Source organism: Peromyscus maniculatus, chromosome 22 (assembly GCF_049852395.1).
Source record: "Peromyscus maniculatus bairdii isolate BWxNUB_F1_BW_parent chromosome 22, HU_Pman_BW_mat_3.1, whole genome shotgun sequence".
In the NCBI taxonomy this organism is placed as follows: Eukaryota; Metazoa; Chordata; class Mammalia; order Rodentia; family Cricetidae; genus Peromyscus; species Peromyscus maniculatus.
In genome coordinates this window covers 42577646-42594426 of record NC_134873.1, presented here as the reverse complement: position 1 = coordinate 42594426, position 16781 = coordinate 42577646, and the positions used below count along the sequence as shown (strand labels likewise).

Sequence of the window (16781 nt, the reverse complement as noted above, 5' to 3'; positions counted from 1 at the left end):
AGGAGGGAGGGAACGAGCCTGGGAAGCGAAGGCTGCATTCTTACAGCCTCCCCTCCCCGGTACGCTCCGCCGCGCTCCCGGTTTCTACAAATGAAACTTCGCAGCGCGGCCCTGGACTTGCATTCCCGGGGTGGGAATCCACCAAAGGACGCCCCGTGGCGGGCGGGCGGGCAGGCGGGGGGGAACCCCGACCGGACTCCGGCGGGCGGGCAGCGACCGCGTGTGCCTGCTGAGCCGGCGGCGCGCGGGGACCAGCCAGGCGGAGGCCGGGGGTGGGGTGGGGTGGGGAGGGAGGGAGGGAGGGAAGGGGTTCTCCCCGCCTCGCGGCTGCGTCCTGCGCCCCGCGCCCTGCCCCCCCCTCCCCCCCAGCTCTGCTGGCGCTAAACCCCGGAGAGCGGAGCGTGCACGCTGAGCCTCCTCGGAGGGCCCGGCCGCGGCGCTGGGCATGCTCAGTGGGCCGGCCCCGGTAGAGCGGAGAGTAAGGACGCGTGGGCTTCCCGGGTTCTGCCTTTCCCCGGGTTCAGGCCCCGGCCCCGGGCTGTAGGGTGGGGGATGGCGGAGGGGGTGCGGGGGATGATGATGATGATGGTGGTGATGGTGGTGGTGCCACCACCACCGCCGCCGCCGCCACCCGACCCCGGATGGCGCGGGGACCCGGCCCCGCTTCCGCCGTTGAGCGCGCCGCACGGCGGGCGGGGGCGCGGGGCGGGGCCGGCGGGCGCGCGGCCGGAGGGCGGCCTGGCGGTGGGGGCGGGGCGGGTGGGGGAGGGCGCGGAGTCACGGGGGTGGGGTCAGCGGGGAGGCTCGCAAGGCCGCGCGCGGCGGGGCGGGGCGGGCCGGGGGGCGGCTCGCGGAAGCAGCCCGGTCAGGGCGGCAAGCGGCGGCGGCGGCAGCGGCGGCGGCGGAGGCGACTCCGCGGCCGGGCGGCTCGGGCGAAGCCGCCGTGGGCCTTATCTTCCGGCGGCCGGCGGAGTTTGTGGCGATCGTTCCCGCCGCCCGCCCGGGCTGCCATCTCCTCCTCTTCCTCCTTCTCCTCCTCCTCCTCCTCCTCCTGCTGGGCCGGCCCGGTCCCCTCCCCGCGGCCGCCTCCTCCTGGGCTGGGCCCGCGGCGTCTCGTCCCCTCGCGGAGCCGCCGCCGCCGCCGCCGCCGCCGCCGCTGCTGCCGCCGCCTCCTCCTCCTCATTCATCCTCGTGCACCATAGGCGGCACAGGCACCAAGATGTCCAACCGAGTGGTCTGCCGGGAAGCCAGCCACGCCGGGAGCTGGTACACCGCCTCAGGTAGGGAGCCGGGCCGGGCCGGGTCGGGTGGCCGAGCCGGGCGGGCGGGCGGGCGGGGACGCGGGCGGAGGGCGGCGGGCGCGGACCGCGTGCCGAACGAAGGGAGCGGGCCGGGCCGCGCCGCCTCCTCCATCCCGGCGCTCGGGCCGGCCGCCTGGCGCCCGTGGAGTTGGGCGAGGAGTTGCCGGGCCGCGCCGCGCGGAGCCGAGCCGGGTCGAGCCGGGTCCCGGCCGGGGCGAGCGCGGGCTGCGGGGCTCCGGAGGACGGCCGCTAGCCGCGGGGAAGGACGGAGCCGGTGCGGTCCTCGTGCCAGCGGCCGGCCGGGAGGACCGCAGCCTTTGCCCTCACCCTCGAGGCACCCCGCGCCCCTGGAAGGAGTGACAAGCAGTACTTTTCTCCCCCACTTCGCGTTGCCACTCTTGGTCTCGCCGGGAAGATCTGTCAGCCCAGGGCCTCTAGGGGATTTGTCGCTTTTGTATGTGGAGGCTCGGGCAGAGGTGCTTGCCAGCCAGGGGCTCTGGGTGGCCTCCTAGCTCTTTTGTCAGTGTTTGCATTGTTAACTGTCATCCAGGGGCAGCTGGAGATGGCATCAGCACTTTTCCCCAGCAACCTCTCCAGTACCCGGCGCTCAGCACCGAGGGCTGGACGACCTGTCCGGTTAGCTTAGGTTTTGAGAGAATTCTGCGTTCTTGTCTGCACTCTCTTAAAAAAAAAACCACAAACCAAAACCATGTGGAGTTCTTTAGGTAAGAAAAGGCTAGGGCCGATTTCCCTTTAGTACACAACTCTGGTGATGTGGATTGCCTTTTGAGATTATTTTCAGGGGTCACATTTTCTGGTATGGTAACAAAGAAAAGTTCTTCCGTGATGAATTCTGGTGTCTAGTCTATCTAGGTTTGTCAACAACTGGCCCTGAACTTCATGTTGTCCTTTGCAAGTCCTAGGGTTGGATAGTGACAAGATTTTTTTTTTTTATTTTTTTTTTTGGAAAGGCAGTGGTTTTCTCTGAGATTGTTCAACCAGCATCTGAACAGCATGCACCTTACTGGTTCACAGGGGATTTGCCCTACTAAGACACAAAAGAATCACACTTGGGTTGGGAGCTCCTGCTAACAGGTAGCTGTAGTTTTTGCATTAGATAAGTATGTATGACATCTGATGCCCCTACAGTGTGGTTCCCTTCATGATCCTGAAGTACTTCACACTTTTAATCAGTTCGCACAACCTGGAAATGTCAGTTAAGCTATTCTTGTGTCAGTATATGGGGAAACAGAGAGATTTAGTGCTGCACCCAAGACTAGCAGAGTGGTAAAACAGGAATCGAACAAGCCGCCGGATCTCTGGCTCCCGAGTGGGCCCTTTTAAGATCAATGCATTGTTAAACAGCAGGCTTATAAATAAGTGCCCCCCCCCCCCAGTATGTTTTGGGGAATTAGACAGTCACATTTTTCATATGGCTATCTTTGGCATTTATTCATTGTGCTTTTTCTATATTTTTGTTTTTCCAGACAGGGTTTCTCTGTGTAGCCCTAGCTGAGTTCTGCAGACCAGGCTGGCTTCAAATTCACAGAGATCTGCCTGCCTCTGCTTCCCAAATCCTGGGATTAAAGGTGTGCACCACCACCCAGTTTACATTTGTTACAAATGTTTTAAACTTGTGTTGTAGCTTACCTTAGAATGTGGGCAAATATTCTGGGGAGGAAAATTTTAGATTGTTGAACATTTATATGGGTAGTAAAATTGGACACAGTTGACACTTGGTTATAGAATTCCTTAGTGTTCAAACACAGGATGTAGCCTTTAATCTGGTTCAAAAAATCCTGATTATAGATACTTAGTAGTAGTAAATAAACCTGGACTATTTCCTTAGAAGTGTTGATATAGGTAATTCCATTCTTTTCTAAAATTTGGGTGGACTGCATAATACATTACTGGAATTCAGATGTATGATTTTTTTTTTGAGGGGGTATGAGACTTTTTAAATTTGACTAATATTGAGGAAATTAAGGGAAAACTTAAAACAGTTTAGTTTTAGAAGCTTAGTTTGTATCCTAAAAACAAATGAAGCAAAATTATAGGTATGTAATGTACAATTGGTCTGATAACGTGAACCTGTAGTGTTAAGCTAGTGTCCCTATGCTGAAATAATGACCTACTATTGGGGAGTTTTTATTTGTATTCCGCTTTTTTTTTTTTCTTTTTTTTTTCCTTTTTTAATTTGAGCTAAGGATCAAACCCAGGGCCTTGCGCTTGCTAGACAAGTGCTCTACCACTGAGCTAAGTCCCCAACCCTTTTTTTTTTTTTTTTTTTTCGAGACAGGGTTTCTCTGCGTAGCTTTGCACCTTTCCTGGAGCTCACTTGGTAGCCCAGGCTGGCCTCGAACTCACAGAGATTCGCCTGGTTCTGCCTCCCGAGTGCTGGGATTAAAGGCGTGCGCCATCACTGCCTGGCGAGTATTTTGTCTGCTATTGTTTCTCTAGTCAGCTAGTCCATAAAGAACTGAGAAGTTTACTGGGTGGGGGGTGGTGGGTGGCGGCGGCAAACGCCTTTAATTCCAGCACTCAGGAGGTAAGAGGCCAAGGCAGAGGCAGGCAGCTCTCAGTGAGTTTGAGGCTGGCCTGGTCTAGAGTTCCAGAACAACCAGGACTGTTGTTAGACAGAGAAAGCCTGTCTTGAAAAACAAACAAACAAACAAACAAACAAAAAAAAAAGAACTGAAGAATTTAATCCCACTTGAGAGGCAGAGGCAGGCGGATCTCTGGTCTACAGAGTGAGTTGCAGGATAGCCAAGGTTACGCAGAGAAACCTTGTCTCAAAAAAACAAAAGAAACAAACATAACAAAAGAACTGAGGAAATACTTGTTTGTTGATTGTCATTTTGTGTCTTGTCTAGTAGTCAGGTTGTACACATAGAATGAAAGTATTCAGTTATTGAGAGAAGAGTAACTTCAGTTAACTAGCTATTTCAAAAAAAAAGTTGTCCGCTTATCACATACATTCATACACATGTGTCTTTATCTCATTTACACTTTGTTATATGTTGTTAGAGCCATTGACTGAGGGGTGTAAACTGCTGCCTGCCCTCCACGAATTTAGAGTTTATTTGAAGTACATTATAACTCAGAGCATCAGCTAAATATCTGTTAAATTGAGATAGTGCATTTAGAAGTTCTGAGGAGGGTGGAGTCATGCAGAGGGTAGCATCTGAATTGTGTTCTGAAGGAAGAATATTTAGTCAAGTCAGGAGCAGAAGGAAAGAACACTGGGTTGGGAAACAGCACACATTTACAGAAGCAGGTCGGTGTATGTAGTCAATTTAATGAGACGGTCAGTTCTTAGGGTTCAGTTTGAAAGCCTGGGATAGTGGATTGGAGCTGGAGATGCTTGTGAATGTTAGGCACTATAGTGATTGTACTTGTAGTGATTATACTTGCTCGGTACGGAGCACCTATGGAGATTTTCGAGTAGGGTATTAATTCGGTGCAGGTATCATTTTAGGAAACCTAATCTCATAGGAAGGTTAATCCTCATTTTCTTACCAACAAGGACCAGCAAACTAACTATGGCTCACATCCCACGTGTACACTGTAAACCTTAAAAAAAAAAGTTCATTAGCTAAATTGTGTTTTTAAAAAGATTCATTTTTATTATATTTAATTATCTGTGTGTCTGTGAGGGGCTATGTGCTCGTGAGTGCAGGTGCCCTCTGAAGCTAAAGGGATTGAATCCCTACTGGAGCTGGATGTTTTATTTATTTTTATTTTTTATTTTTTATTTATTTTTTTTTTTTTTGGTTTTCTGAGACAGGGTTTCTCTGTGTAGCTTTGTGCCTTTCCTGGAACTCACTTGGTAGCCCAGGCTGGCCTCGAACTCACAGAGGCCTGTCTCTGCCTCCCGAGTGCTGGGATTAAAGGCGTGCGCCACCACCACCGCCGCCGCCGGCTGGATGTTTTAACTTTTAAGTGATTGCTTAAAAAACAAAAAGAAGCTAAGTGAGATCGCTTTCACAGTTCTGCATGTATCCCATCGGCTCCTCATTAGTCACTGAACTCTTAAAACTGGTATTGTGGACAGTCACCGTTTTCTACTAGCTGTACTCCTTTTTTCTAGCCTTATCCGTTAATTCCACCTCTGTATTGCTTCCTGAATAATCTTTTGACGGAATCATTTCCTCGCTGACCCATGGTGTCTTTGGGAGGAGGTTGAAGTCTTGACTCCTCCTCCTCTTTCCTTGTCCTGACAGCTCGCCCATTCTGGCCCATCTTGGTGTTACTAGCCTCAAGCAACGTTTAGCAGCTGCTCATTGTTTCCTGAAATATAGCATGCTGTTTCTTATCTCTGTGCCTTTTGCTCAGACTGCTCCCTCTGTGGAGATGTCCTTAACAGGATAGTTCCTGCTCATCCTTTAGGGGGTGTTTACATCTCACAGAGGTCTGCTTTATGCCTTGCCTTTTTTGATAAGTTTGTGTCCCTGTAGCACCAAAGGTGTGTCTTTGTACTTTTCTCTAATTATTTATGTATAAGGTTATTGACTCCTTAAAGCTAGGAAGTTGTTTTATTATTTTTTGATACTACAAATAACCTAGCAGTTTTTTATTTAATTATTGCATTTTATTTAGTTTGTATACAGATGTGTGCATGTGCGTTGGCATGCATGTCGTGAAGGGCGTGGGGAGAGCAGAGGATAACTTGTGGGAGTTCATTTTTTCTTTCTACCATGTGTGTCCTGGGAACCAAACTCAAGTTGACAAATTTGGCTGTACCTTTCCCTGCTGAGCCAGGTCAGTGGTCTGACGCACAGGTTTTTACATAGATTCTCGGCAAGCCTCTACATAAATGAGTGTTAAAAGTGCTTGGTGTATAATAGATGTGATATTTAATGTTGATTGTCAACTTGACAGGATCTCACTGAAGAGACAAGCCTTTGGGCATGTCCTTGAAAGATTACTTAGGGTGGGTTCCTTGAAGTGTGAGGAGCCACCCTAAATGTGGGCTGCACCATGCTTGTGCTGGAGTTCTGTGCAGCCTGAAAGGAGAGTTCCAAGTGCCTGTTATTGCTCTCTGCCTTCTGATGGGGATGAAATGTGAGCAGCTGCCTCCAGCTCCTGCCACCAGCTTTCCTGGCTCTGATAAAGTGTCCCCGCAACTGTGAGCTAAAATAAACTCTTTAAGTTGTTCTCGTAAGTTATTTTGTCACAGTAACGAGAAAAGTAACTAATAGAGTGGGTAATTAGCAAGTAGTGAGTACTGGCAATAGATGTGTTCAGAGCGATACTCATGTTTCAGTTCTGAAGAGCAGTGAAAATGACAGAGGACTGGCCAGGGGCTTGAGCATAATAAAGGGGGAGGAAAGAGTTAGAACTCTCGATAGCAGTTGTGGATCCATTTAATGTTAAATGTAAAAAAAAAAAAAAAAGATGACTGGGCATGGTGGTGCACATCTCTAATCCTAGCGCTCTGGGAAGCAGAGGCAGGTGGATCTCTGTGTTTGAGGCCAGCCTGGGTCATGTCAGGAACCCATCAGAGCAGCTGGTGCCAGCATGGAGCAGATGAGTGTATTCCAGATTGCTGGAATGGGCCCTGGGCAGCCTGCCTCCCCCCCCTCCCCTCCCTCCCCCCAGGTCCACAGAGGGAGTTCCAGAACAATCAGCTACACAGTGAGACCTTGTCTCAAACACCTCCCCAAAGTGTGGGACATAATGTGAAGAAAAATGGAATAGTATATCGTTAGGTGAGTTTTCTCAAACACACACACACTCCTAACCTGCATCCAGCACACGAAACATTAGTTTACCTATGTTCCTTACATTCTTATAGCATGTTCATTGAGTTTCTTTTTTTCATTTTTTTTTTTTGGACTTGAAACTTTATTTCCTGACTGGGAGCCCCTTACGAAGGAGCCTGTGGACCAGGGGGTGAGGCAGGCTGCACAGGGCCCATTCCAGCAATCTGGAATACACCCATCTGCTTGCTCCATGCTGGCACCAGCTGCTCTGATGGGCTCCTCACACTAGACCCATGCTCTGTACTGGCACCAACTGTTCTGATGGATTCCTCATGCTTTGGGTCTAAGGAGTTCTATCATTAGCACAAGGACTGCCTGGGCTAGAAAGAAGTGGGGTTCATCTTACTGTTCTGCTGGGGTCCTGTTCTGCAAGTACACACCATTGACCTTGCTGGCCCAGGGCCCAGCTCAGATGATGGGGCTCACTCACAGTATGCTATTACAGCTCTAGCAGACATGGGAAGAGCATAGCCAGCCCTCTAGTGTCTTGGCTCACAGCACTTCTCAGAACAACACCCCCCACTTGGGACATGACTATCATCCAGAAAGCAGCTTCAAATCCAGCTTTGGACACTGCTTCCCCCTAGTGAGTCCTTGTCCTTACCGTGCTCTGAGCATGACAGAAACAGCCCAGTGGCAGTGGCAGTTGGTGTTCTAAGGGAAGGAAGGCCTTCCCAGGACGGTAATGAGGATGCCACAAGGATGAGGTCACAAGTCCAGGGAGAGAGGACACAGAGGCTCTAAGTGGTCAGTGAGTCACAAGCAGACAGCCTCATTTCATACTCAACCTAAGCACTTCCATCCCAAGTCCTGAGCCTGCTTCAACTCAGGAGGCCTACTTTTGTCTTTGAGGGTGGAGAAAGAGAGTCTGTGACCAAAAGAGGTATCAGGGGCCTCACTGGGGGCCTCGTGGGCTCGAACCATCTGAAAGCCACCACAGGATGAAGATTAGACCCAAGTCAGGATAATACCGAGGAGAAGGACAAAGGGACAGCTGGTTCTTCATGAAGGCTCCAACACTGATGTGCTTCATTGAAATTCTTCTGCTTAACTTGGCTTTTGTGAGATAAATTCATTCTCATTATTGCAGTATGTGAATATGCCTTGTTGTATCCATTCTATTACTGGTGGACATTTCGTTTTTAAGTAGTTTTTCTGCTGTATATACTTTTATCTTTTATATTTGTTTTGGGTGGATGTATTTGTGACTTTCCTGATTATGGAATTGAGAGAATTACTAGGCTATGGTGTAGTCATACTATTTTACTAGGACCTTCTGAAGCAAATTTGCACATGAGAATTGCATGAGAGTTTGTTGTTCTACATGCTTGTATTTGTGCTGTGTGGTGGAATAGAATAATTGTTTAACCGTGTAAAGGTGTGTTGCTTTGTTTATGCTGTGTTTAACTGTGTAAAGATGTGTTGCTGTTTTCACCTTGCCTGCCTAAGGCGCTGATTGGTCTAATAAAGCTGAACTGCCGCCGGGCGTTGGTGGCGCACGCCTTTAATCCCAGCACTCGGGAGGCAGAGCCAGGCGGATCTCTGTGAGTTCGAGGCCAGCCTGGGCTACCGAGTGAGCTCCAGGAAAGGCGCAAAGCTACACAGAGAAACCCTGTCTCGAAAAACCAAAAAAAAAAAAAAAAAAAAAAAAAAAAAAAAAAAAAAAGCTGAACTGCCAATAGTTAGGCAGGAGAGGGAGAGGAGGGGCTGCTGGGCAGAGAGAAAAGGGGGCCAACCAGCCGGGGCCCAGCCAGCGAGACACAGAGGAGGCAGGAAAGCAGGATGGACAACAGTATATAGATGAGGTAGACGAGCCTCAGGGCAGAACTTAGATTATTAGAAATGTGTGCTAATTTAAGTTAGAAAAAGAGCTAGCTAGAAACAAGCCTAAGCTAAGGCCAAGTATTCATAATTAACAATAAGTCTCCTTGTCATGATTTGGGGGCTGTTGGTCCAAGAAAGCCTGCTCCAGTGCTGGCTAGTTTAATGCCAACTTGACACAGGCTAGAGTCCTTGGAAAGATGGGAACCTCAATTGAGAAATGTCTCCCTAAGACTTGGCTGTAGGCAACTTTATAGGGCAGTTTTAATGTGGGTGGTGCCATCCCTGGACTGATAGTCCTGAATTCTATAAGAGAGCAGGCTGAGCAAGTCAGGGGAGAAAGTCAGTAAGCAGCACCCCTCTATGGCCCCTGTATCAGTTCCTGCCCTGCTTGAGCTCCTGCCCTGGCTTCTCTCAGGGCACCACAGTCATAATTCAGGATATGTAAGCCAATAAACTCCAAGTTGCTTTTGGTGATGGCGTTCCATCATAGCAATAGTATCCTAAGACAGTACCGTTGGTCTTTTTTATTTTCTGTGTTTTCTTTTTTTTTTTTTCAAGACAGAGTAGCTTTGGCTGTCCTGGAACTCACTCTGTAGGCCAGGATAGCCTCTGTGGAGACCCACAAAGGTTCCTAGTGAGATCTGAGCTTGCTTTACCCAGCAGAACTGACTAGAGGATTGCTTGACCATGTGTGTGGTTACCAGATGATTGGAAGGGTTGGCACTTGGCTGTCCTAGGGGGAGGTCTTTGCTCCACCCCTTGGCATTCCTATAAATAGCCCTTTAGAAGAGACAGAAGGGACCGATGGATTAGGATCCAGGCCCTCCCAAACTATCCTGTGTTTCTGTCTGTCTCTCTTCCCTCTATCCTTCTATCTAATTAATTTCTCACTTCTCCCTCCTCAAGAATACCCTGGGAAAAAAGTGGGGGCTGGTCCCCCACAAGCCTCAAACTCAGAGACCCTCCTGCCTCTGTCTCCCTAGTGCTGGGATTAAAGGTGTACACCACCACTGCGATGATTTTTTTTTTTTCATTTGGTCTTATTATTTTGCCTTAGAGAAAAGCAGGCAAAAAAGAACAAAATGAATAGGCAAACTCCTGTTATTGCTTGGTTGTTGCTAGTTCTTTTTCCCTTTCCTTCTTCCCCTTTCATATGCAGTTTCTAAGTAAACAGTCCTTTCTACTTCAGTGGTGCAGTGTGTATTTATCTACTTCTGCAGTTTGGTCTGTTTGAAGAAGATGTAAATGACAGCAGGGTTGGAGAGAGGGATTGACAGTTAAGAACATTTGTTGCTTTTCCAGAGGACCCGGATTTGAGTCATAGCACCTACATGATGGCGCATAACCATCTGTAACTTTAGTTCCTGTGGATCCAGTGTCTTCTGGTCTCTATGGGCACTAGGCGTGCTCATGGTTTGCATAGATATACATGTAAGCAAAACACCCACACACGTAAATAAAAAGAAAAGTAATTTAGAAAGGCCTGGGGCTGGAGAGATGGCTCAGTGGTTAAGGGCTTGGTTTCTGGCACCCATGTGGTGGCTTACACCGTCTGCAACTATAGTCTAACACCCTCTTCTGGCCGCTGCAGGTATCAGGCACCGTATCCAGTACACTGGTACACATGCACTCAAAACACTCACACACAAAATAAAAATAAGTCTTGAAAAGAAGCTCTCATGGGGCAGGGAAGATGGTTCACACACTAATTTTTTTATTTTTCCTTTCTGGACGCACGGTTTCTCTGTGTAGCCCTGCCTACTAGGATTAAGGGTGTGCTCCATCACCGAAGCCTGGCATCTTATACCTCTCTTAAAGAGGGGACAGCTTAGTTCCTATATTGGGTGGTTCACAACTACTTGCTACTCCAGTTCAGGAGTGTGCTTAAACTCCCACAGGCACATACATATACATGTTAAAATAAATCCCAGAGCTGGAGAGAGAGTTCAGTGATGACGAATGTGTACTGCTCTTCCAGGGGACCAGATTGAATTCCCAGCACCCACACTCGGTGGCTCACAACCACCTGTAACTGTAGATCCAGCGAATTCTACTCCTGGCCTTCATGGGAAATTAAAAATAATGAAGTAATCTTTAAAGCATCCTTCATTAGATTTATTTCACAGGTACACTACATGTATATGTGTATAATCTCTAACCTACAACATTATTCTACTAAGTTGCTATTTCCATTTATAGATATGACTCAGAGAGATTGAGTAACTTGTTTAAGGTGTAACAAGTAAGTGGAAGAGCCGGTTTGACATACAAGTAAAATTTAATGTTAGGGCTTTGGTGAGCTAGGTGCCGTCAACACTGAAATGTCTGTTTCATTTCAGATATTTCTATAGTATAGTGTGGGCACCTAACTTACACTTATATCATTTATGGCTTATAAAACATGCTTCTATGTTAAAACTTTCAACTAGTCTTATTACTAGGTATAGGACAGTTGAGACAGTTGGGCCTTTGATCACTCCCATCCTGCCATTTTATAGCTGAGAAACAGACTTGGAGGAGACTTCATTTTATGAGTCACACTTTTAGAAAAATATGAGCTTGGAAGTTTTAGTTATTTGGAATCAGTAAGCATCTATCCATCCATCCATCCATCAATCTATCTATCTTATCTATTAATCTAATCTATCTTGAGATAGCATTTCTCTGCAGCCCTGACTGTCATCTTTATGATTGTAAAGTAAATGTTTTTTAAAAGTATCTTTATAATTATGAAGTAAATATCTTGAGTTACAGAATATCAAAGATGAAAGAGGCTATGAAAGCATACCATACTTGCCGATGTTATTCAGGTGAATATCGTCAAGCAGTTGAACTTTGTTAGCACCACAGAGAACTTGGGGTCCGATGACAGCTTGAAGGAGTGGTTGTCTCCTTGCACTCTGTGAGTTCAGGTTTGGCAGCAAGTACCCCACCATCCGAGCCATTTCTAACTCCCAACCCCCCAGGTTTTTAGACAGGGTCTCATTTAGCCCAGACTAGTCTTCCCCTGCCTGTGTAGCTGAGGATGACTGTGAACTTATGATCCTCTCATGTCCATACTTGTTTATGTGGTGCTGAGGATGAGAATGATAGGAAGGCAGCCTTACCAGTTCAGTTAAACATGTAATTGGTTTTTAAAGATGAGCTCTAGATTTTGGATTGAGACTAATACAATTTTATACTTTTTTTTTTTTTTTTTTAAAAAGTGGGGTCTTACATAACTCCAGCTGGTCTTACACTCACTGTGTAGCAGAAGATGACCTTGGAACACCGCCTTCCTCCCCATGCTGGGATTACAGGCTTGCACCACCACCTCCAGTTTACAGTTTATATGGTGCTTGGGATCTTGCCCAGGGCTTTCTGCTTGCTAGGCAACCAGTCTACCAACTGTTACATCCTCAGCTCCCTGGTTACATTTTGTATGTCTTTTTCTGTTTTCAAAGAGGAGGTTATGCCACTAAACCCAGCCCCAGGTGTGTGGATACAATTTGAAGGAAGAATTGGGATTGGTTGACATGCTTGAAGAGAATGCTCTTGAGAAAGAGATGGGTCATGGACATCTTAAGGTTTATCACTGATCAGTTTCAGTAATGGAGTTCTAGCATCTCAAATAGGAAGACATTTAAGAGGCACACATTTGGAAAAAGGTTAGGAACTCAATTTTGGTTTGTTTGAGATATTTGCTGTCCAGTCCAGTAGTATAATATGAGTCTGAGTTGAAGGGAAGGTGTACAGTTGTGTTTTTGTTTGTGTTTTTAGTATTTTTTTTGTTTTTTTTGTTTTTTTTTTTGTTTTTCGAGACAGGGTTTCTCTGTGTAGCTATGCACCTTTCCTGGAACTCACTTGGTAGCCCAGGCTGGCCTCAAACTCACAGAGAACTGCCTGGCTCTGCCTCCCGAGTGCTGGGATTAAAGGCGTGCGCCACCACCGCCCGGTGTGTTTTTAGTATTTTGAAACAGATTTTCTCTGTGTAGCCCTGGCTATCTTGTGTCCAGAAACTAGCTCTGTAGACCAGGCTGGCCTCGAACTCACAGAGATCCTCCTGCCTCTGCCTCCCAAGTGCTGGGATTAACGGTGTGTGCCACCACCACTATGCACAGTTGGGAATTATTGGTGATAAAGTTGAGTGTCTGTCTGGATAAGGATAAAGCACCACTGGAGTGAGGATGATTAGAAAAAAGAGTGTCAGTGTCTGAACCTTACAACATCTCTAACATGAGGAGGCTGTGATCAGGGCAGTATGGAGACAAATTGTCTCTAAGCAAAGAAAATGCTCTGTCGTCTTAACACAATTAAGGATGCAGTTGAGTAGTAGAGTGCTTACCTAGCATGTGTGAGGCCTTGGGTTCAATCCTAAGAACCATTAAATACAAAACAACAGTTGGGAACCATGGCTCAGTGGTTAAAAACATTGGCTATTCTTCCAGAAGACCTGGTTTCAGTTCCCAGCATTCATATGGCAGCTCACACAGTCCCAGGGGATCTGATGCCGACTTCTGGCCTCCACAGACACTGTACAAATGTGGTGCCAGACATACATTCAGGCAAACAGTAACATACATTAAAAAATAAATAAAGTATATATAAAAAGCCAAAACCAATCAACATAGTTCATGTAGATTTGCCTGGGCACTTTTCTTTGGCAAATGCATGTAATTCTGGTCTAAGCTTCTCTGGTCTTAGTGTTCTCTTATATCACTGTCAGCTTCTTACTGGTTGCCCAGTTTCTGTTTTCTTCACATGGATGAACAAGAGAGACCTCTAAAAAATGTAATTCACATGCGGGGCAGTGGTGGCGCACACTGTTAATCCCATCTCTTGGGAGGCAGAGGCAGGTAGATCTCTGTGAGTTTGAGGCCAGCCTGGTCTACAGAGTGAGATCCAGGACAGGCAGGACTATACAGGGAAACCCTGTCTTGAAGAAACAAACAAAAAAGTAAATAATTTCCATGAGTGCCAGGCATGCATGTGGTACACATACATACCTGCAGGCAAAGCACTCATACATGTAAGAAATACATTATGTTGGGTTTGGGAGTTGCACAGATATTGAGTCCACCAAAGTTAGATGAGCAGAGGCAACTTTATTCCATCACTGTGGGTACCGGGACTTCTAACTAGTTAGGGCCACGGGTAGGGTGGGTTCTGACACCGTGACCCCAAACAGAGGGAGTAGCCCCCTTTTAAAGTAAAAGACACAGTGTGTGGGTTATATAAGACAAGAATTTTTACAATATAAGTCTTGGGTATATTCCGGGAGTTTACAACTTGTGGTAACATTTTACAACTAGAAGTACAATTTGTGATAACAGGGTGTTTGTATGAGCTTACTAGGGGGTTTATTTCCACAAGTTTGTGGTTATTTTAACACAGCTGGGGTCTTCATTTTTCATCAGCTGTTGTCACTGCAGAGACTGGACAAGGGTCATGCAGCAGAGGAAGCAGGGTAGGTGGCTAATGGTTTTGAAATATTGTGGACTCACAACTAATGTATTTACTGTATTTAACCTTTACAAAGAATTAGAAAGAAATCAGGTGATATTTTCTTAAAATCACAGTAAGACTTACTACGATACCAGGTCTTGTGTGCTGTGATCTCAGTTTAACTTTGTGGCTTTTGTATCACAGCACTGTTTTTCTTTTGTGCTGTTTCAACCATTCTGGCCTCCCAGCCATCTCCTAGTATGTCAGGCTAGTCTTGCTGGAGGACTTTTGCTTGTCCTTCAGCAGAGTGACTAATTCTGGCTGCTGATCAAGGAAAGGACATTTTTATTGACTCCTGTATTTTGTTATAGTTTGAAGGAAAAGTAGGCAGGAATGTTAAGAATCAATGAACGTAGCTTTCGTCGCAGTGTCCTGAGAACAGTAGGACTGGAGATACCTTTTGCTTGAAAGAGTTACGGTCAAATAAGTTTAGGAAATGTAACATCTGTTTTTCTTTCTTGGTCCCTGATAGCTTGCAGTAGACTCATTTATGGCTTATTACTTAGTCTGTTTGGTGAGTCTTCCGTATTCTTTTGGAAATAGTGTATATTTTCCTTAATTGTGTGGTTGGATGCTCTCTGATTGTAATTAGATAAAATTGGATTATTAATCTGTGTTGATTTTCTTTTTTACTATTTCTAAGTATTCCTAGAGCCCCGTTGAAGTGTGTAAGTATACTTGGGGGTTTGGTCCCCCACTTTGGTTTTGCTCATTGATTGTTTCATTTTGTTGTTTTCCAGAGAGTGCATGTCTTCCACCCCCAAGGGGGGCTGCACTCCTGCATAGTTTCTGAGACAGGGGAGTGGGTGTGCTCAGGTGGTATGGCCTCGGTTACCAGTTCAGCTTTCTTACGGTTAATACTTACATAGTTATTCTGAGTTTCTTCTGTTCCTGTGGTAAAACACTTTGACCAGAAGCAGCTGAGGAAGAGGAGGAGGAGGAGGAGAAGAAGAAGAAGAAGAAAGGGTTTATTTGGCTTGTTATTTCCAGTACACCATTGAGGCAAGTCAGGGCAGGAACTCAGAAAGTAACCTGAAGTAGAAACCGTGGAGAAATGCTGCTTGCTGGCTCTTTCTCAGGGTTTTCACAAATTCGTGTTTAGGTAGTTTTCTTATTTAGCCCAGTACCTCGGCTTTATTTCATCTCACATTTGCAGGTAAAGGTCATGTCTGAGTTGAGTCAGGGTTGGGACTCGGGCATGAGCTAAAGCAGGCAGTGAGGAGTGCTGCTTGCTGGTTTATGTGCCATGGCTTGCTCAGCTTGCTTGCTTTTAGAACCAAGGAGCAGGGGTGACATGGCCCATCATGATCCACATTCTCAATTAGTAATCAATTAGTAATCAAGACAGTCCCTTACAGGCATGCCCGTAGGCCAGTTTAAACTAGACGGTCCCTCAGTTGAGGCTTCTTGTTTGAGATGACTCCAGGCTGTCAGGTTGACAGTTAAGGCTAGCCAGAGCAGTGATACATGGTTTTCTTCTGTCTCTGGGTCACTAAGACTAGCCTAGGGTGTGATGACCGGGGAGAAGGACCCGAAGAATTTAGAAAAGCTGTTATACTTACGGTTCCAGTTTAGTACAGAGGAAAGATACAGATTAAAATTAGCAGAGGGGAAAGAAATCTCATGAGGTGGTGTCCAAGAGAAACAGATGGAGCAGGCTGCTGTCCTTCCTGTCCTGTGGTGTGTGACATGTATGAAATACTGCATCCAGGGAAACTCATCTGGATGTCAGTACTTAGGATGTTTGCTGGAGTTTACTCAGGTAGGTGGGGCCCATCTAAATGTAGGAGATGAGCAATTTATTTACCAACTACCTTCCACCCTCTGAGGGGGGTGCAGTATGGCTTAATATACCTTTAAAATGAAAATGAATTCACTGTAAATCACATTGATAGTAAAAACTGTCTGTAAACAGTACCTGAGTATATAGTTCTGTGGTGTTTATTTTTTATTTTAATTTTTTATTTTTTGGTTTTTCAAGACAGGGTTTCTCGGTAGCTTTGGAGCCTGTCCTGGACTAGCTCTGTAGACCAGGCTGGCCTTGAACTCACAGAGATCCACCTGCCTCTGCCTCTCAAGTGCTGGGATTAAAGGTGTGCGCCACCACCGCCCGGCATGTGGTGTTTAATATATATACACAATGTTTGTAGCCATTACCATTATCCATCTCCACAATGTTTTTTCCTTTCTCAAGTGAAAGACGCTGCCTTTATTTAAATAAGGACTTCTCGTTCTTCCCAGCCACGACAACTATTCTGTTTTGTTTTGTTTTATTTCATTGAGTACAGTGCTTTCAAAGTTTACCCACACTGTAGCACATCTAAAAACTTCATCCATTTGAAAATATTTCATGAACAATTTTATACACATATATTGTGTATTTTGGTAATTTTCATCTCTCATTACC

General features: G+C 46.5%; 1 protein-coding gene across 4 annotated transcripts in view; it reads left to right on the top strand.

The window, feature by feature from the left end:
- Positions 1-280: 280 nt before the first annotated feature.
- Memo1 (mediator of cell motility 1) overlaps positions 281-16781 on the top strand; it is a 102058-nt gene continuing 85557 nt past the window's right edge. Inside the window, exons 1-2 of one of the 4 annotated variants that reach the window (XM_076558679.1) lie at positions 281-478; positions 1203-1280. In XM_076558679.1, the coding sequence (XP_076414794.1) occupies positions 1220-1280 (61 nt within the window). In that variant the 5' untranslated portion in view covers positions 281-478; positions 1203-1219. Of the gene's footprint in view, positions 479-1147; positions 1281-11639; positions 11701-16781 lie in introns of those variants that run through there. The other 3 variants (XM_076558682.1, XM_076558681.1, XM_076558680.1) reach the window with 3 other exon arrangements.